The following is a 20944-nucleotide window of genomic DNA, read 5'->3' on the forward strand; positions in this document are numbered from 1 at the left end:
ATCTTCTTGTTTTAAGAAAAAGTTAAAATGTCATCCTCTTTGCAGAGGAAGTACAAAGTATACACTTCCTTTGACTTTTTATTAATGTACCTACTATCTCCGTTTTATATTATTTACAACAATTTGACATAAGCAAATAATATGAAATGGGGTAGTATTTGAAATGTCTTGTACTGTTGTTAAGGAGTTCAACATCTAGAATGTAATAATTTGCAGTATATAAGACCCGTTGGATTATACACGATTGTATTTGCAACCAAATTTAATACGTAGTACTACGTATAACACTTACGTAGTTGAAATAAATTGGAGAAATAGAGAAACTGAAGTTAGGCTTTATTATTATTTAGCTAAATAAAGCCATAAGAAGATCCTTGCTGCTTAATATACATAAATTCAGCTTAAAGCTGAAGCCCTAAACAATACTACGAGTATGTATTATTTTCAGAATAAATAAAAGAATTATATGTACACCTACCTAAATAAATACCTAGCAAATAAATAGAAAAAATATAAGAAACTGATATACCCAGCACAAATAATGTACACAGAAGCTATAATCACATGGTAGATTGGCCAAGCCTTTTCTCAGCGGCGATGGCAGCAGCAACAGAAGGTGGTAAGTGCATTAGACTACTACTACTATGCTCGTTACTTTTATCCGGTGCTGCGGGAGGTGTTACTGCAAACAAGGACTCGACATCTTTCAATGTTAAAACAGGCTGATCTTGATTCTTCTTATTCCCACTAATAAAAGAACTGGAATTTCTGCTTTTGTTCAATTTGTAAATGCTTTCTTCAACTGTATCCTTAATCTGTTTAGCCAATGGAAAAAAAAAAGGATAAAGAAACAAAGGTTAAGACTCTGAGCAGAATGAAATTTGTAAAGAAGCATCAATTGTGAATTAAGCAAAGAAAAACAAATGTAAAAATAACTGTTTATTTAAAAAAAACAAAAAAAAAAAAAATCCCAAGCTTTCTTCACAGAAAAGTTCTATTAACAACGAAACTGAAAAACCAAACAAAAACAAGAGAATAACACTAAAAACTAAATAGCCATGATACTGCAATGATAAATATAAAATACTTTCAAAAGTGGAAAACACATACTAGAAATCGATGAACAATGGTTTTCCTAGTCTGCCCAATGCGGTGCACTCTGCTGATTGCTTGCGCTTCAACTGCTGGATTAAGTAGGGGCTCAACAAGAATGACATGCTGTGCTTCTAGGAGGTTAAGCCCATTTGCTCCCTGCTGAATTAAGAGGAGTAACACTTGGATAAACTTAGAATCTGGCTTCCGTTGATCATTGATCTTGACACAACCCTTTTCTGTCATCTTTTCTCCTTTGAAAATGCTTAATGCAGCTTGTGATTGTGTTCTGTCATTACAAAATAAAACCATTTAGTAGTCCATCCATCATCAAACAACCCAATTAAAAACCTGTAGGTTGCTTGGACTAAAGAGCTCCCGATGTAAGCTAAACCCTTTTTCAAGAATCCTAAGCAGGATATCAGCAATAGACGCACAACTTTGTAACAAACAGAAGATCAAGAAGTATCAGAAGACGTGTCTGATAGATCTGGACTTTTGGAGTATCATTCAAAAGTGTTGAAGGATCTACAACAAGATTAGATTCACCATAACAGAGGCCTTCCCCAAAAAATTTAAAAAAAAAAAAAAAAAAAAATCGAGGGGATGGAATATGCGAACAATTGCAAAATGAAAGGGCATGTTGTAATTCAAGCAAAGGGAGGTAAGCAGTAGCATAAAAAATAGAAAGGAAACAAAGCAGCCTAGAATATGATTCAAATTGTTCTAAAGCTATGTGTTAAATAGGTTTTACAAGGAAATTTAGACATCCAGAAAAGCTCTACCATGGATGTTATACTTAGACATTCAGACAACTAGACACTTTTGAAAATATTGACACAACATATCAAAAGATAATATCTCCCAACAAACAAAACATTCATAAAAATAATTCAGTAGTCTGAAGAGGCCCCATTACCTTCCCCCTTTCATACGAACATAACTAATCTCATTAGAAGCAAAAGCATGCTCCAACACATCAAGGACGTCATTCCAACTGGAGAAAACAAGAACTTTAGCCACTGGATCGCTTGACTTGATCCACAGGATTTTCCTTGTAATTGCTTCAATCTTCGAAAAGTAAAAATTAACATGAGCCTCACAGTATTAAACTATTAAAAGATAACAATGTTAACAACTATTATGAAAGTCAGACCCTGATAGTTATGGATATGAGTACCTTTGTACTGTATGATCCCTGGACAGATACAGAAGCCTCCAGATTTTCACTTTTCACAACAGATGATTTACTCTGGCCATCATCAGCCAAGGCAATACTCTCAAAATCTGAAGGTTGTCGACAAGTAGGGCAAAGCACCCAATTATCATCCATCTTGCTGTAGGAAACCATCTTTCGCTCAGTTATTGTACAGAAACCTACAAAAATAACTTCTGTAATGTAAGTAAACACGTAAATTTCAAGCGCTGAAGCCAAATTTGAAAGTCATAAAATAAGTCTCTTCTGACAGCCAAAAAAAATTATTACATGAATTACAAAGGTCAGATATTTTGAAGTAATAATGAATTAAAAACTCTCATATTTGCAAAGAAACTTTCCGCGCAGGAGGAGAGGAGGGGGGGGGGGGGGGGGGGGGAGACTGCACAAACCATACTCTTCACAATAATATAGATGTTGGCTTGCTGACCAACATCATGATTACCCAGCGTTACTGTGTTATTAGATAGGACTTACATTTACAGCACGTTAGATGTCCACACTGAAACACCATTTTTTGATTTTGCAGAATTTCCTGACATACAGGACACATTTCCTCAACCAATCTGGTACTCTTTGCGCTCTCTGGGGAAGGAGTATCTGTTAAAGCAGCTACCTCATTATCTGATTCTTCTTTCTGTTTAGAAACTACTAGTCCCTGGAAAAAAAAGACTCATTTATTGATAAGTCACTTGTAATGGATATCAGTAAAATAAAGGACATAGGAGGTTCAGTTCCCAACGAAAGCCACATAGTTCCCAACAATAGAATAGTACACATGTTTGAACAAGCAGACCATAAGCCACTTTGAACAGAAATGCAACGAAGGTCATATGTTCCTAATGATAAAAATGCAGGTAATCTATAGTTATATACCAATAATTGAAATCAGGTGATACAGATCCAAAATTTTCTTTTCAAACATAGCGTTGTATCTTTATGTAGGATTCTTTTAACATGTAATAGACTGGGAAATCTGAATATGAACTTGTAATTATAACAACAGAAATATAGAGGAAAGCTTGAAGGAATTTTTATTAATACGAAGATAACGGCTACAATGGAAAGATGGCTAAAGCTACTTCCTTGGGGACTACTACACTACCCTACTACTACACTACTTACTGCTTTCTCCAATAACAACCTCCTTCCCCTTTCCCCCTCTTTCTCTATTTATAATAAAAACTAAGGACTTATTGACTTAACCTAGAGAGTCCAGAATACCCAAAGTGCCCCTCCTTAAAACTAGTTTATTACATAACACTGACAAGATAATTGTAATTGCTAAACTACAATCAGGCTTCCAATGCTTCTTCCCAAAACCCTTCATACTTTTAATACCAATTTGTCTACAGATTTCATTTTTTTTAATACCAAATTGTCACCAGATCATTTTTTTAACCAAATTGTCGTGAACTAAAATAATTTTTTTTTTTTGTTACCAAATTATTAAAAAAATTAAAGCACTTTTGTCAGCTAGAGGCTGAGCAAATGTATACTAGAAGAGTCATCCATGTAACATAATTACATAACCACCAGAGTACATGAAATAAATCATTGGAAGCCATAAATGATGCTATAAATAATAAGCTAGTACCTGCAAATACCGAAGTTTTCCCCGTATTCGTGATAATGTTGCCAATGAAACAAATTTTTCACTCGAATTCTCCACGTTAGCAACTTCAAGTTCTTCCAGGCTTAGAGCATCTATAGAGTTATCATCATCACCGCTTTCTTTTAAGCGTAATCTTGAAGTTGCCATCTTAATTTCATCATATGCACGAAGAACCTGAGCTTGAGCAGTAGCCAACGATCTTGCATGAGCATATTCCTTCTTCATTTCCTGATATGAAGAAGGTAAAAGGTTAGAATAGTACAAGCATCACACTAAACAACTGCACAACTCATTATAAAATCAGCATCAGCGAGAAGCTAAACAAAAAACACAAATATCACCAAACCATGTCATAATTCTCATAATCAAATTCATAAGACTTCAGAAAGGGGCATAATTAGCAACAACTTAAATGCAAGGAACTTGGCATGGCATACCTCAAGAAGTACCAGGTGTCTGCTGGCCGCTGCTATACCTTCTCTCCCAAAGTGTGCCCTGAAATAAGTCCTTATAACACCAAGGATTATTTCCAATTCAGAGGGAAGTTTTGAATCCTACAAAACACAGTATCATGACAAACTCCATGAGCAAGAAATTAATGGATGATATAATAAAACTGAATTAGAAAGTTTGAATCAAAACATCATATTGATTCCATCATCCCAAACTCCTGGATAACAGCTCGCACATAACACATGTGGCACAGCTCTAATCACATGCTCTATGTCTTATTTTTGAAGTTAGAAGATAAGGGAGCACAAAGTTCCAACTCATCATTTAAGTGGAAGCACCATGACACTGATTTTACCAGGCAAATACACCACGCTGGGGGAGTAAGGAATGAGATTAAGAGAAGCTCACCATAAACATTTTTGCAGAATCCCTTTTACTTCTGCCTAGATTATTTGGACCTGATGATGCATCAATGTTTGACTTTTGCTCCAAATTCCAATAAAAATGGTTCCTCTCCAATCTTTTCTTCTTTAGATCTACTGCTTCAGCAGACGAGATGAATCCTCCATTGTCCTCTTTTCGAAGAAAGAGCCTAGCCTCATAAGCCTAAGATATGGTAGATAGAAACTTAGAAATATGCCACAAGCAGTAACCTCATTGAGTCTCATAATAAATTTACCAACTCAAGACATACCTGGAATAACTCATCCAATTCACAATGAGCACACAAAGGACCATCCACATTCATATAACAATTTGGACAGTACCGTACACGGTCAACATCTTCATCTCTTGGTTTTTCCATCGTCTGATCAATTTCCAACAGTTGGTCTAATAACCTTTTCCGAGCAGCTTCCAGTGAGTCTAAGCCACTTTGAATAGAGTATTTAAGTGCATCTATACTCCGGAAACTGAAAGGAGATTCAAAAAAGAAAAAAGAAAAAAAAGTTAAAACATAAGATGACTACCCATTTTAGGATGTCTCAATGTAATCCTTCCATTTACCGTCCAGCTAACAACCAATTTTTGTCTCTGTCAAACCAACTCTTTTGCGCTACTACTATCAATTTTTTAATTCAATATTTAACAGCTTCAGTGTTCAGTGCCAAATGATATTTGAATGTTTATATATGGATAAAGTGTTTCAGTAAGATTAAAATTCAATCAATTGATAAATCAGTTGAGAATTCATAGATCAGAAAGACAAATTGGTTGTCAATAAGCATAGCTATTCACCATAACACGGCAACAGTTCAGCAAAGACATCAGCCACACTTCTTAATGAGTCAAGAATATTCAATAGTATCAGCAGGTTCTTATCCATCATAAGGGACATCATTCTCATAGCTTAGAATCAGTCAATGTGAGCTATATAAGAGCTGGCAACTTATTTCACTTAATAAAGATCATCCTAGAGTTTGCCCATTGGCTTGTCATTCAGAATTAAACAAATTACAGAGAATTTCAGATCTCTAAGAATACAAAATGTATAGCATACAAGCTTCAACTCACAACAGTTTGAAGAAAAGACTAAAGATTTAGAACCAACCGGGAGTCAATTCTTGCTGATTTTGTAATGTTCTGGCTGTCTAAAATAGCATTTTCAATCCTCCTTGACAACTCATTAGCTGAATCTCTGTTTTGTTCAATTTGTTGGAGGGCTTCCAACCACCAGACTCTATTCTTGTTTTCTCTGTTGTTTATAGAGTCATCAACCTTCAAAAATCAATACATTTTAGTTTTTAGGCACTCAGAAGAAACAAAAGGCAAGATTCAACCACCAAGTACATAACTAGAGAAAATAAAAAAGAACATACAAGAGGATAACGTGATTTAGTGAAACAAAATTATCCTAGAGAGCAATGGTATTCTGCAACAACTTAGCTCCATCAGGGGGACTACATGTTTTATCATAAATTTGTTTGCTATACAAGAAAATTTCAATTTGTTAAGCGGGCTTTGAGGCAGTTGATGGACCACATGCCTCACCCATACATGAACAGCTCACTGATAGTATGTACCAGATACTAAAATTACATGCATTTTAGAAAGCAGGGTACAAATTTGACATGAAACAACACAGAAGCTAAAAAATTAGAAAATCATCTCTCATGGTATCAACAAAACAGCAAAAGTCCTTCATGCCCACCAAAACAGAAGGCATAACAAAAACACCACAACAAAAAGGCAGCCACATGAAAAGGAGGAAAGCTACATTCAGCACTTATCCAGAATTCATGGAACCGAACGGGGCTGCATGCTATGAAGCAAACTGTACCAGTTGTAACTTACAAGTCGGAATTATTAAAATATGAAACATAATCACATCAAGCACAATAATGTTTCTCAACTATGCCTCGAAGAAGATACCAAGTGATCCCATATTCTGTTGTCTTAAGGTATCGTAGATATGCTTGAAATGGGATGTAAGTAATGTAACAAGGTACCGTAGAAATTGTTATCTGTTTCTTCACCCTCATATGGACACACTTGGCGGTGAGGATGGTAGGTGCCACCTCCATTATCCAACATCAAGATGTGTAGTATCATTATACTATGACAAATGATCGTCCCAATTGTTAATGAAAGGAAAAAAAGGTCATTATGGCTAAAAGAAGCCCATTTCATAATACAAAACGCACAAGCATGCGCATCACAATGCAACGCAACAAACAAGTAGATAGCATAGAAACACAAGTTATGTGTCATAAACTATGCTAGAAGATTTGCAAAAAAATTGTCCTTGCTTATCTTTAACATACCAATGCCATGTTACATTTGAGGATTCTGATTTCTGAACATGCAATGACACGGTGCATAATAAAAATTAGTCAAAATGAAGACAAAAAGTCAAGAGAGTATATACCTGCATGTATGACTTCTGGAACTCTTGTTGAGCTTGTGACAATCTTGAGTAAAATCCAGATAAATATTTCTGTTTTAGACCCTCACATATGATAATCAAGCTTTCAATACTAGATTTTTTAACACCTTCTGAGCCATTTTTTGATGAATTGCAGTTCAATACAGAAGTATCCCTAGGCCTATCCAAAATGTCTTCAGTAACATTTTGAGTCTTCTTTATATGTTCAAGACAAGCAGTGATGCCAACACTAATTTGAGAAGGCATCTCTTCAATTTTTCCAGTTAGCTGCCCCCCACAAAATGATACTAGTTGCAAGGTGTTTGAAGCTGATTTGAGAACCTCAGCGAGATTTTGATGTATGTGGATATTTAACAAAGGGTCCACGCGGAAATCTTCAGAATGTTCTTCCGCTAAATTTAATGCTTCTTTGTAAAAAGAAGCTGCATTAGATAGTTCGCCTTGGATGATCGCTATACCAGCAAGCCCATTCAATGAAGAAACTACTTTCCTTAATGCATCCTCTCCCTCTAACTTAGTTTTACTAATAAGTACCTATAACATCACCCAAAAAAAAAAACACTCTATCAGTAATTAGTACAGATGAATCACTTTCCAGCATGTAAGATGAATGATCTAAGTGACAACACACAGATAATATTTCATCCATGGTCATGGGAGATAGTTGAAGAGAACGTAGTCCAGATCCTCCCACTTGAGGGTGGCAGCAAGCTTGACGAAGCTTCAGAAGTGAGTTTAGCAGCTTTGTGGCCTCCAAATGGGTAACAAAGGGATCAGGTACAGACGACGAGGAAGCTGAGAGAAACAACGGATATTAGTAAATCTCTACTATTTTCCTCTTTTTCTCCTAGTCTAAAGAAGAATGGATGATTAAGTATTTCACTTCATAATGAAGGTTTAAAACATTTTGCAAACCTGAGCAATGTTTAGACAAACTCTGACTTTTGAACCTTTCAAGAACTTCACGAGCAAAATCCACACAAGTTTCATGTTGCCGCTGGTAGAAGTGCTCTTCAACTGCAGAGAACGAAAGCCAGGAGACCTGTTCTTCCTGCGGAGGAAGCTCAAGCTCATCTGCAACGTGTGCCTTTGAGGAGCGCCACATTAACTGTCTGAATATTTGATGTGTGAATGCCATAGCTGCTACATTCTTTCGCTACAAAAGTAAGGTTCACAATCAGGAAAAACAACAGACTTCTAAATGGAAAAGGGAACTCTTCAGACAGCTCCTCCATGCCCTTATACTACCCCCATTTCATATTATGTGCAACGATTGGGTATTTTTGAGATAAAAAAATATTCAATTGTTGCACATAATGTGAAACGGAGGTAGTATGAATTCGCAAGTTGGTTGTGAGACAACAAAATTAGTAAATCAGCTTGAAGATTATTCTTTTATTCTTATTTCTATGGAGGTATTAAGTAATCAGATGCTTTTGGTATCAAATATCTTTTGTAGACAGCATCTTGCAATAGGGTAAGCCATAAGGACTGAAATAGGCGAGTCAAAAGTTTGAAACAGCCTATTCACAACTGTACGGACTACAGATAAGACTGCATAGTTTTGGAATCATGGCCTAGGCAAAAGCCTCCTTAGCAGAGCATTAGGATGATGGTGTGCTGTAAGAGAAATTCAGAAGCACAAAGAAGGATGCACAACCAACTGAACCAAGTATGTCAGAGCTCCACCTTTTCTGCTTTTTTCTTAGAAAAAAAAAAAAAAATCATCTTGTAATGTAACTAAGAACATGATCGCTCATAATTAAATAACCCCAATAATATGTCCCAGAGTATGGAGTATGGACACATATATAAAACACTAGATAATTAAGATGATTAAAACATTTAATAAAGAAAAAATTACATACCTCATATGGTTCTCGTATAACTTCAGCCCACCACCTAGACACATCAAATGGACTTGCTTTTAGGAATTTGAGAAGACCATATAAATCATCTAGTTTCCTTTGGATAGGTGTTCCAGTAATACACCAGCGATGTCTTGCATGTAGACGCAATGCCATCTCTGCTGCAGCAACAACACTACTCTCGACCATTTGAGCTTCATCTAAGCAAATTCTCCACCATAACACCCTGGTCAGAAGGGTTGGAATCACAGGATACCTGTAACAAAATATACTGGAGAATTCTGTAACTTGCTCATTACAAATCACTAAAGTATCACAGCTTACAGCTTCAGATACAGGATATCCAATGTCTTTCCAAGCGAAATATTACACTGGATCATGACAAACACAAAGGCAGAGGAGACATCACTCAGACAGGCATGTGTAAACATGAAGAAATTTCTAAGACCAACCCCCCCCCCCCCCCCCCCCTCCTCTAAAATAAACAAACAAAAATAAAAGATCTAAAAATTTTGGATCCTTTACAACAACAAAAACAACAACTCTTAAATCAGGAGAGACAGCGTTGAATAGAATGGACAAACTGATAAACTCTTGAATCAGGATTAACCTTGGGCACAGTTTATTAGGATCCAATCACAACAAGTAGAGAAAATTGTAAAGCTTATACCATCCTCTTAAGATATTATATTTTAAGTAATACATTAAGAACGGCTTTCAACTAAGCAGAATGAGTGGGAAAAGAGAGAGAGAGAGAGAGAGAGAGAGAGAGAGAGAGAGAGAGAGAGAGAGAGAGAGAGTGAGAGAAAGAAAGAGAGAGGGAGAGAGAGAGAGAGAGGGAGAGAGAAGAAGAAGAAGAAGAAGAAGAAGAAGAAGAAGAAGAAGAAGAAACCTTTTTCCATATCTCATTAAGCGACGATCTCCTTCATGCCTCTCTGAATCATGTGATAGATCATCTCTCAGAACATCATACGTCGTCAGCACAATATCAGCTGAGACTAATTCATTGATATCCAATGCAGTGGAATTTGATGATGACTTTTCTTTCACACCTTCGTAGACATAAGTTCTCATGGAGCCTGGATTTGTATGACTAAGAGATGGATAAGCAATCAATAAGAAGCTAAGAACAAAAGAAAGCACAGTTACATGTCAAGCAAAATTCAGTATCATAAGCATTCCAATGCAATTATAAAGTGAGCAACAAAAATAGCATGACAAAATTTTCTTGTATCACTTTGTGCTTGTGGACTTTGGTGCATTATGAAAAGAATTATTGAGGATCCATATAGGAACACAGACCAATAAAATAAAAACAATAGAAACAATCTTGTTTAACTACATAGAGGGGCTTAGAGGACATTCTGTAAAGGATTTTTGAAAAGGCTGTTCTGTAAAGATGATTGAAATTGTCATTCCACAAGGTCTAACAACATCCATTATAGAATGACATAATCCATAATTGAAACCATTACACATATTGCTACAATTGAATTGACATATAATATAAGATTAGACTCTTATATTGTTCCCCTATTACCTATAAATGTTTAAAACCATTAGATAAAATACTTCATATATCATATCTCTTATAGTAATTTGTTATTAGACTGCCACATATATAGTCTCCCTATTCTTGTATATATATACTCCCCAACATTAGTTACAACTCTAAAAGATGCATGACTACATTCTTATCTCAATTTTTCACTATCTCTATATGTTAACACATTGTAAAATTTTAGGTGATAATTAAATTTATTAAATAGCACCATTTAGACTAAGGGCCTGTTCTCTTCAAATTATTTTCAGTTCAGTTCAGCTAAGCTCCGCTCCGCTCCAATAAGTTCAGTTTAGTTTAGTTCAGTTCTTAATTTCCTTCTCTCGTAAAATATCCAGTTTAGTTTAGTTCAGTTCAATTCAGCTCTAATAAGTACAGTTCAGTTTAGTTCAGCTCAATTCAGTCACTCACAACAGGCCCTGAGGTTATTCACAAACTCCCCTTAGACCCTTTGTTAATCGGACTCGGCATTTTGGCCGCCGAACGCGAGTCGACACGACGCGTATGGGATTCGGACACGAAATTCGTGTCCAATTCGTCAACTTCTCCTCGGATTCGGCAGAAACCCTAATTCCCAAATTAAACAAAAATGAAGAAGTAAAAAGTAATAAAACTATAGGGCTTTTACTCGTGGGCCTCTGGCGAGCCAAACGCCATTCTGATTTTGGATCGAGGGTGACGGAGAAAAGAGACTCCATTGAAGTGTAGGGAGTTTTTAAGGTGAAGAAGAAATACGAAGAGAGAGACAAGAAAAAGAAAAGAAAATGTTTTCACGTGACCCTTACTCTTTATGCTTTAACAGCCTGTATTTTCTTTATTATTTTCATTAAAGGCTTCCTTATGGCTTACTCAGTAGAATATATATATATGTGTGTGTGTGTGTATGTGTGTGTGTGTCCCTGCACCCGTGTCCAAATTTCGGAGTGAGTCCCCAAGTCCCAAAAATTTTTACTTTGCCGAATTGGACACCTTGAAGCGTGTCCGTGTCCGACACCCGTACCTGAGTCCTGGTAACATAGCTTAGACCATTAGTTGTAATCTTTAAGTACTAAAAAGTATCAATTTTTTAAAATTTTTACTAAAGATATTAACTGTCAAATTTGTGCATTGCTAAACATAAAATCCAATATGGTAATTTGGTAGAATATATATATTGTAGAAAGTATAATTTAGGTTAAAAATATAACCATTTATAATAATTATAGTGGTTTATATGTGCAGCTGAACAATTTAGTTTATAAACATCAATTTCCCAACCAGAACCCGACCCCTTTGACATGTAAATTTAATATCGTAAAGTCAATCCTATTCAATTTGTCAATTCACACTCTAATGGTTGCAAAGCAAGTCATAACACCAAACATCTGCAACTCTACAGCCACAAATTTCTTCCTTTGCATGGACCACATGACTAAGAGAATATTGCAGAGCTTACAGTACACAACCCCATGACTAGAACATATTTATAGTCTACATTTTCTCCTCACTCATCCCCTCTCTTCCTCTGCCCCTCTCCCGGGATGGACTCAAATCCCCACTCAATTCCATGAATGCATATACAAGGGGGGGGGGGGGGGGGGGGGGGGAATGAAATAAAGAACAGAGATATAGGTACATTAGGTAGTACCGAAGTATTTCAGCATGCCACTGAGGCAGTATGGAAGAAGGACAAATAATAAGGGTTGCTGCAGACTCGATCGGAGAGCTAGTAGCTTGCATCAACTGCAAGCAAATTTGGCACACATACTCATTATTCATTATGACGATATCAGCAACATTCTTCTTCCTTCTGTTACTGTTGCGTTTTCCCTTAGAGGTTTCCTTGGTTCTTTGTATTCCTTCTGAGGGTGAATAACCAACACAGTCTGCATGCTGCCATGCATCACAGACATCACATTGAACCCACAATCCTTCATACTTGTAACTTTCACTAAGTGCACCACATACACATTCAACACGCTCTCTTTTCAGTCTATTAATTCTGGTTTTCTCCTTCTCAGTAATATCTGTTATACCTCTTGAACAACAGCCTTGTTCAGATGATGACTTGCGATGAGCTAATATACATGCAAGAAGCTCAACAGTTTTTCCCATGCCCATCTCATCTGCAATAAAAATAGATAAAACTAGCATAAACATACAACAAAAGGATTTTGCATATGTGTATAGTAATAGGCAGAAAATAAACACATACATAAACTATTCAACTTTTAAAAGCTAAAACTTTTAGCATCTTTACATTGTATCCTATACAATGATACAAATATTAAGCATATAAATTTGAGAAGTGATAAAATAACATGTAGCATCTAATGGGAACAAGATGAGAGAGTGGGTTGTCAAAAATGAGACCCATCAGATAAGTTAACTTCTTTTTTTTTTTTTTTTTTTTTTTGGGGGGGGGGGGGGGGGGGGGGGGGGGGGGGGGTGGGGTTGGGAAGGAAAGTTATGCTTTAAAAAACAAATAACTCAAACATAATAAATTTATGGGTCCTCCATCCAACAGTAAATGAGAAGTGATTTTATAAGAGTCTCAGCATTGGACATTTAAGTCTCAAAAATAAAATAGATATTGGGACTCACAAGTCACAACAAGAGGAAAAAAAACATGTGAAAAGCATTTGAGCGGTTGAGCCTCTAAAGTAAAAAACTTCTAGTGATGCTTGAACAACTCTAGAGTATAAACCTTATCATAAGAACACCACAAATCCCTCATTAGAAAAATAAATTCAACTCACATCTATTAGGTGAACTTGATGCCAGAAACTTCAATACCATCATATATCTTAGCTTCACAACTTCAGCGATGCATAGCACTTGAGCCTTAGTTAAACTACTACCCCTTTGTGTCCAATTTTCTTAGTAGGGAGAAGTCAAAATGGCATTAAAATAGATGGGATTGAAGAAAGCTGTTGGCCTGATAACATTCCTATTGAGGTTTAGAGACGTTTGGGAGAAAGAGGAATTGAATGGTTGACAACTTTTTTTCAACAAGATTTGTGGATGTATAAGATGCCTTTGGAGTGGAGGAAAAGTACTGTAATACCCTTGAATTAAAAGTTTAAAACAAAGGTGATGTCCAAGATTGTGCCAACTATTGAGGGATCATACTAATGAGTCATACTATGAAGCTTTAGGAGCGAGTGATCAAACAAAGGTTAAGGAAAAGTGTGAAGAATATTATGCGGTTATGCCGGGAGATCGACTATGGAGGCAATCAGGCAATACATCTTATGAAACAGCTAAAGGAGATTTATTGGGATAAGAAGAAGGATTTGCATATGGTTTTTATTAATTTGGAGAAGGCTTACAATAAGGTACCAAGGGAGATACTTTGGTGGGCTTTAACAAGAAAAGGCATTTCGTGGAAATATATTTACATCACTAAGGATGTGCATGAGGGAGCTAGCGTGAGTGTGCTTACCTTACTACTATTAAGAAGACTGAAGAGTTCCCTATTACAGTTAAAGTTTATCAAGGTTATACACTTAGCCCTTTTCTTTTTGCCATAGTCATGGATGAATTGAGAAGTTCAATTTAAGATGATATACCATGTTGCATGATATTTGTTTATGATATGGTGTTGATTGATAAGACGAAAGAAGCGTGGAAAGTAAGTAAGAATTATGGAGACAGACTTTGAACTCTAGCTTGAAGGTAAGCAGAACTAAGATGGTGTATTTAAAATGTAAGTTTATCAGAGTGGAAAATAGGGAGGCAGAGGTGATAAGGTCTTCCGATCAATTATTCAAAAGGATAAAGAATTGGATGGAGATATCGCTCATAGGATCAAAGAAGGCTGGTTAGAGTAGAAGAGTGCAATGAGGTTTTTATATTGTCCTAACATGCCTTATAGATTAAAAGTAAATTCTACCAAATGACAATTAGGTCTGCATTGTTAAATGGCTCAGAATGTTGGGTTACATCCATTGAATACAAGATGAGGGAGAAACGCTTAAGGTGATTTGGTCATATAAATGGGAGACCAAGAGAGGCTTCAGTAAGGAGGGTTAAAGAATGGCAGAGTGTTGGGATCGCGAGGGGTAGGAGAAGACCTAAGAAAACTTGGAAGAGGGTGGTTGAGAGTGATATGAATACTATGAGGATTAAGGAAAATATGGTGTTGGATAGGTGGAGAGGAGGGAGAAAATTCATGTCGAGGACGTGTCAAGATTTTAGTATTTACTTTAATTATGTAATCAGCTCATGTTTTTGCAAACTTTACTATTTCATTTGCAACCTTTATGTGTTTTACTTGCATGTTTTTCCACTTTTTTATCCCCTTACCAATCTTTTAATATTCTATTAAATTTTTGTTCGTATTCTCTATTTTGTTTCTCACTTTACACACCTTTTTTTCCAAACTTTTATTAAATTGATTATCTTGCTATGCTCTTTTTCTTTTACGAACATTTCCTTATGATGATTCATGTTAGCCAACCCCAAATCATTTTGGGACTAAGGCTTTGTTGTTGTTGTTGTTGTATAAAGTTATCTAATACTCGAGTCAACTCCGAGATGTGAAAGAACAACCAAGCACAAGAAAGAAAAAAAATAAAACTTAGCATAACGGGAGCACATCTTACCCAAATTATTTATTAATCAATATTCGTTATAAAGTCACTATTTAACATTTTAATTCACACAAAATAATCTTTAAAAACCACTACATCAACATGGACCCAAACATGAACAAGGTTTTTGAAAAGGAATTAAAACATGATTCATTTTCCCAAATTGCAAATTCTTAAGTAGTACCTATATAAACAATTTACACTTAACAAGGTGATAGCTACATTTACCAAACAAAAAAAAAACACACACACACCAAAATACATAAGAGATTATAAAATTAATCAAAGACTCTTACCAGCAAGAATACCGCCAAAGACATATGAAGGGGCGATCTCTTGACACAAAGAAACGTTCCCACTAGCAAAAGAGAGGGGAAAAAGAAGGAAAGGGATAAGAGAAAAGGCTAGACTAATGGAAAGAATGAAATTAAGACAATTCCGCTCTAAGTGAGAAAAAAAAAATTCAAAGAATATAAATAATAGTAATAAATAAAATAAAAAATAAAAAAGGCATAAAATAGGAAAAGAGACATTCAACTACAGCAATCATACTTATCCTTCGTATTTGAAAAGTCTGCCTAAATAAAATTGGGGGGAAAAGGAAGGGGGGAAAAAAGGAACTCTATTGAGACATAAATGGAAGGAAACCATGGTTTACACATGAAATACTTTGCCCTACTTATCAGCCAACAAAGACTTGGCATGTTTGACTAAAATTATCCTACTGTCCACCACTCAACAACAAATTCCAATCAGGTATCAACCACAAGAACAGTGCTTAACTATGAAGCACAAACTTATGAATTTTTTGCATCATTGTGAACCACCCTCAGGTTCACAATGATGCATCATCCCAATTATCCCGATAATGCAATGATTTCAAAATTATTCAAAAGATTTGCCCCACATGTATCCAGGGGAATAGTGACATAACGACATTGATGATCCTACAGTTCTACCTCCCATATCATCTATGTGAAACAAAGATGGCCCAGCATGACATGAGCACCCCAGTAGTCAGCACCATATTCTCAAAGATTGACACAGCACAAGACACGACAGGTAGCCCACAGTTCAACACATTCAATTAATACAAGGTGTACACTGTACAGACTACTGACTATGTGTACAGTGTGAGAAAAAATTGCACATACATGCTTCTCATTCTAACCAGATATCTCCACTTACATATTTCATACCTCTCTAGGCCCTACTAAATGTTGTGACCACATTATTGCATCTTCAATTTCATGTTTCATCACTTTTAAGACAGGCTCTATGATTCATATTTGAGTATCACTAAAACCATAGGCCCTTGTAACCACATTATTTCAAGGTAAAAGAATATTCTATGAGACTCTTTGATCCATATTTGAGTATCACTAAAACCATAGGCCCTTGTAACCACATTATTTTAAGGTAAAAAAAATATTATATGCCACTCTTTGATCCATATTTGACTACCCCTGTACAGCCTGTACCCCAATAAGAGCATCATAGGTTATGGAAATACAAGGTAAAGCTGCAACACTATCAGGGGCCTAAAATTAAGCAAAGGGGATCAGTGATAGTCATAATCATGTAGTTTTTTCAAGTACATATAACTATAGAAGTTACATTTCTAGTTCATATTAGAACATTTAGGGGCATATCTGCATGGTTTGCTCAAGTTGTGCTATACTACTCTCTGTTTTCATATTTTTGATGTTTTTAGGTGATTTCGATTCAAATAGATTATCTTGCACGAGGATCGCAATGCATCTCTTCAGAATAAATGAGTTGGAACGGAGGAAAATGCTTATGAAATAACTCGTGTTTACTCTTTGGCTCATAACTTTTGATCTATAAATAATGGAGTGAATTTAATTGGATCGGAAAACAGACTTGAAGGTCACACGCCAATATTCTATGAGAAAGGAGCTATTTCAATGATTTTTGCACACCCACAAGTTTTCTTGAGCGCGCCACCCCAATCAAGCCAAAATCGCTAGTTTTAAAAGTTGGTTTCACACTCGAATGGGGTCAAATGCAAGCGGAGCCCAAATTCTTCGTTTTTAAGGATTTTTGTTTATTGCCTATTAATACCCATTGTAAAAGCCATGAAAAAGGATGCCTTGTTTTTAGTGTGGTTTCTTAAGAGCTTAGAATGCTTTTAGTTAAATTCCAAAGTACACTGAATACAATAATGCACCTTTAGATCTCTTTCTCCTTGAATGAGAAATATTGTAATTTCAAAGGTATTGTTCATATTTGCTTTTGCTCTCTATTCCTTTATTGCAATTATTCTATCTAAAGATTTTTATAATGTCTTCAATTATGTTTATTGCTTATGTTATTTTCAACATGTATGAGTAGTTTAATTTTCTAGGGTTGAGAATCTATGAATGAACGAAAGGGATTAAATTTAGGTGAAGCCTTAATAGTAATGACGCGGTCGGCTACATGAGCCAAGATTTCATCTCTAGTGATCATCAACCATGCTCCTCTCTCTCTCCCTACCCTTCTCTCAAGGTGCTTCTTTTAAACTCGTTTTTACATATTATCCTCGGCTCCTTCCATCTAAGTCACATTAGGTCTCACCCTCTTTAAGACTATCCTATTCCCACTATTCTATTTTCCTTTCCGTCACTTCATTTGTTTTTCGTTTCACATACCAAACAAGTTTCTCCTCTTTATATTTACTGAACTTAAATTATTTTTGCTAAACTTAAATTAGTTTACTAAACTTGATTTATTTTTATTGATTCCCTATTATATTTTATTATTTGTTCTTTGAAGTTACTGATCTAAACTGATAAATTTATTTGAGTGTACTAAATATTATGTTTTAAAGGGGAAGATAGCAAGGCTTTAATTGGATCCCATTCCTCTTTCTATTTTAAATTAAAACATTATTTGCTTGGTTCCACAAATATTAATGGAGGGTAATTACAATTTATGTTAGCTGTCGATCGGTCTATCCTTCCCCTTCCTTTTATAGTTTTATTACTTACACTTTTATACTAGTGTGAAACTGTAAACATCATACTTTTTATTTATCTATTACCACAAATGACATTGCTCTTCATTTAGCATTTTTTCTTTATCATTGTATATCCTTTGTCTCTCATTGTTAAGACTTAAGAGTATTAGACTACTAGTATTAACATCATTATCATTGTAAAATGAAATATTAGTTGTAGTTGCAACCATCATCCTTTCCTTATTAATCGTGCTTATCCAAAAATGTTTCAATATGACTCTATTGCTATTGTCGAACCCCTCTTTAATAACCTTTCAGAAAATGTCGATCACAAAGAGCTAGTTAGAAACAACTGCTCAAGTAATTATAGGACACGGATGCATACATATTGACCATCCCAAAAGCCTAGTTTATGGATCCAATTTCTTCTCATTATTTAGCCTCAAACCATAGGGATTTTCTCTTCATCCTCTGAAGTAAATGAGCTGGTTTTTTTGTGGGAGAGAAGACATTTGCAAAGAATATGTAACCAAAAAACGAAGAACTACAAAGACATACCTAAATGGGTTGTAGAACATTTTCGACGGAGACTCCAAAAAACCCACAACCACACACATAGGAGGACAATAAAAATTATTTTCCCATGCAACCGAATCCTGCAAAGCACCCCTCTCCCTTTGTACCATCCAACAAGCAGCCCGACGTTGATATGGTCTAAGCTCAGGGAGTAAATCAGGCAACTCAGCATCCAGCATGGGACAATCTCTACATAATACAGAAAGCATAAATGGTTAAGTAAATCATCTAATGAAGCACGCGTATTCCAAGTTTTCAACAATTCCATATAAAACACTCACTTTGATCGTTTAATGGCTTCATAAAATCCACCAACATCAAAATTTGAATCTTTGAAGCTTCCATCATCCACCTCCGAATCCAAATCTTCTTCAATTTCACTCGATACATGAACCCCATACCGAGCCTCAGAAGTTGTCAACTCGGGCCGAAGCCAAGCCATTACACTCATCATGCTCTTCTTCCATGCTAGCCTAGTGTTATCTAGAAGTGATGTACAAGCACTAAATGCATCTTGAAGTATCTCCACCCTAATCCTAAGTGAACATACATCCTCACATAACCTAACCCCGAAAACCGGCCTCAATGTCAAGAACTTCATACTAACTAATTGAACCAACCCGGTAATTCCGTCATCACTACCATCAAACTGCCCACATACAACCACATCACAAGCTTCGATATTGTTAACTACCCTCCTACTAATAAACTCCAAATATATGTTTTCAGACGAAAACACAGGCCAATACCCTGATTTTATTCTAACAACACGCTCATTCACATCACATAACCTAACCCTTAAGCAAATTTCCTCATTCAATTCAAACCCAATAAATTCAGGACTATAATTCAAATTATGGAGTACAATTTCAGATAAATCTCTGTGTTCTAATGAATCCCAACTACTTTTATCAACATCAAAAAATAAAGGGGGGTTTTGAATATTACCAAAATCATCAACTTTGAGATCATTAGCTAAACTAGCACCTGGGTTTGCTGTATTTTCACCATAATTGCTTGTGCTTCCATTCTCAAAAAATCTCACAGAACGCCGGGGTTTCTTTTTTATCCTACCCATCTGAGAAATTGCCAAATTCAATCAAAAAAAGCAAACATTGCAGAAATTTGTTGAATGAATTGAGTTTAGAAACCCGGAATTATGGGAATTGAAAGAAAGTATTGATCTTTGATATGGGTTGTGTAAATTAGAGTGATAACTTGAACAGAGGGAGTTAAGAGTCAGGAGAGCAGGAAAAATTTTGTGTAAATTGATGATTTTGTTTGTTAGTTACGAGTGAAAAAAGAAAAAGAGTCAACCTAAATTTATCTTCTATCATAAATTTATCTTCTATCATAAAAAAACTACTTGTATTATTTAAAAAAAAATAATAAAAATATCTCGTTTTATGAAAAAAAAAAATGAAAATCGACTCATGAGCGGTTTTCGAGAGACGAGAGTTGGGGAAGGGCCGAAGAGAGGGGGAAGGCTCGAGGGTGGGCGTTTTACAGGATAGAGGAAGGGAGGGGAAAGTTTTTCGAGGGTGGGGGAACGCCAGTTGGCGATTTGCGGGGACGAGGGAAGGGTGGGGTGGGGTTCTAAGAAGAGAGCCCAATTAATATGTCATATTAATAAAGCGGGTTAATATGGTAGCAATTTTGCAAATATGAAGAGTGGAATCTATTATTTTATTAGTTTTCTATTATGTTGGTCATGTAAGAGTTAACCAACGTTATCTAATTCAAGCTTTCATCTTCCATTGAAATGCCCAATTCAAGCTTTCGTCCTCCATTGAAATGCCCAGTTCCAGTTCAAGCTTTCAACTTCCATTGAAGATGCCCAAGCTTTCATCCACCATTAAAGATATTTAAGCATATCCACTGCCACCATTTAAATGAAAACCTTAAGGATAAAAAAGGGAAACAAAGTGCATGATTAACCCCAAAGGGTATAAATTTGCCATCACCTTTGATTTGTCCATTGCAGCCACCAATTTCTCCATTAATGGTTTTAATTTTGAGTGAAGAAGAAGTGGAATATAGGCTAACGGAGTTAACAATGCAATCTAGTTCTGCTGAGGTAGTATTGTTCTTGATAGTGAATTTACTCCACTAGTCTTGCTAAATAGATCAAAAAGACCATTGT

At 35.8% G+C, this 20944-nt stretch overlaps 1 protein-coding gene across 3 annotated transcripts; it reads right to left on the minus strand.

Moving 5' to 3' along the window:
- Positions 1-319: 319 nt before the first annotated feature.
- On the minus strand, positions 320-20074 carry LOC145641613 (uncharacterized). 3 transcript variants are annotated; one of them, XM_081692466.1, is made up of 19 exons: positions 19083-20074; positions 18784-18990; positions 15560-15621; positions 12317-12794; positions 10021-10221; positions 9129-9384; positions 8176-8416; positions 7892-8055; positions 7243-7794; positions 5926-6092; positions 5071-5287; positions 4785-4982; positions 4361-4477; positions 3906-4151; positions 2786-2966; positions 2273-2469; positions 2012-2163; positions 1111-1381; positions 320-815 (listed from the first exon to the last, which is right to left on the minus strand). In XM_081692466.1, the coding sequence occupies exons 1-19, from the start codon at positions 19877-19879 to the stop codon at positions 561-563; spliced, it is 4959 nt and encodes a 1652-aa protein (XP_081548592.1). In that variant the 5' UTR covers positions 19880-20074; the 3' UTR covers positions 320-560. The 3 variants fall into 3 exon arrangements, with proteins under 3 accessions (XP_081548592.1, XP_081548591.1, XP_081548593.1); XM_081692465.1 differs by having other exon boundaries at positions 2273-2481; XM_081692467.1 differs by lacking the exon at positions 15560-15621 and having other exon boundaries at positions 2273-2481; positions 19083-19325.
- Positions 20075-20944: the final 870 nt, after the last annotated feature.

This window comes from Chenopodium album, chromosome 8 (genome assembly GCF_948465745.1).
Source record: "Chenopodium album chromosome 8, dcCheAlbu1.1, whole genome shotgun sequence".
Lineage (NCBI taxonomy): Eukaryota > Viridiplantae > Streptophyta > Magnoliopsida > Caryophyllales > Amaranthaceae > Chenopodium > Chenopodium album.

Coding starts and splice junctions, on each gene's coding strand:
- LOC145641613 (XM_081692465.1), bottom strand. CDS start 19,879: ATGGGTAGGATAAAAAAGAAACCCCGGCGTTCTGTGAGATTTTTTGAG. Junction 18,991..19,082: donor GAAGCCATTAAACGATCAAA/GTGAGTGTTTTA, acceptor TGTATTATGTAG/AGATTGTCCCATGCTGGATG. Junction 8,417..9,128: donor TTATACGAGAACCATATGAG/GTATGTAATTTT, acceptor TTACTTTTGTAG/CGAAAGAATGTAGCAGCTAT.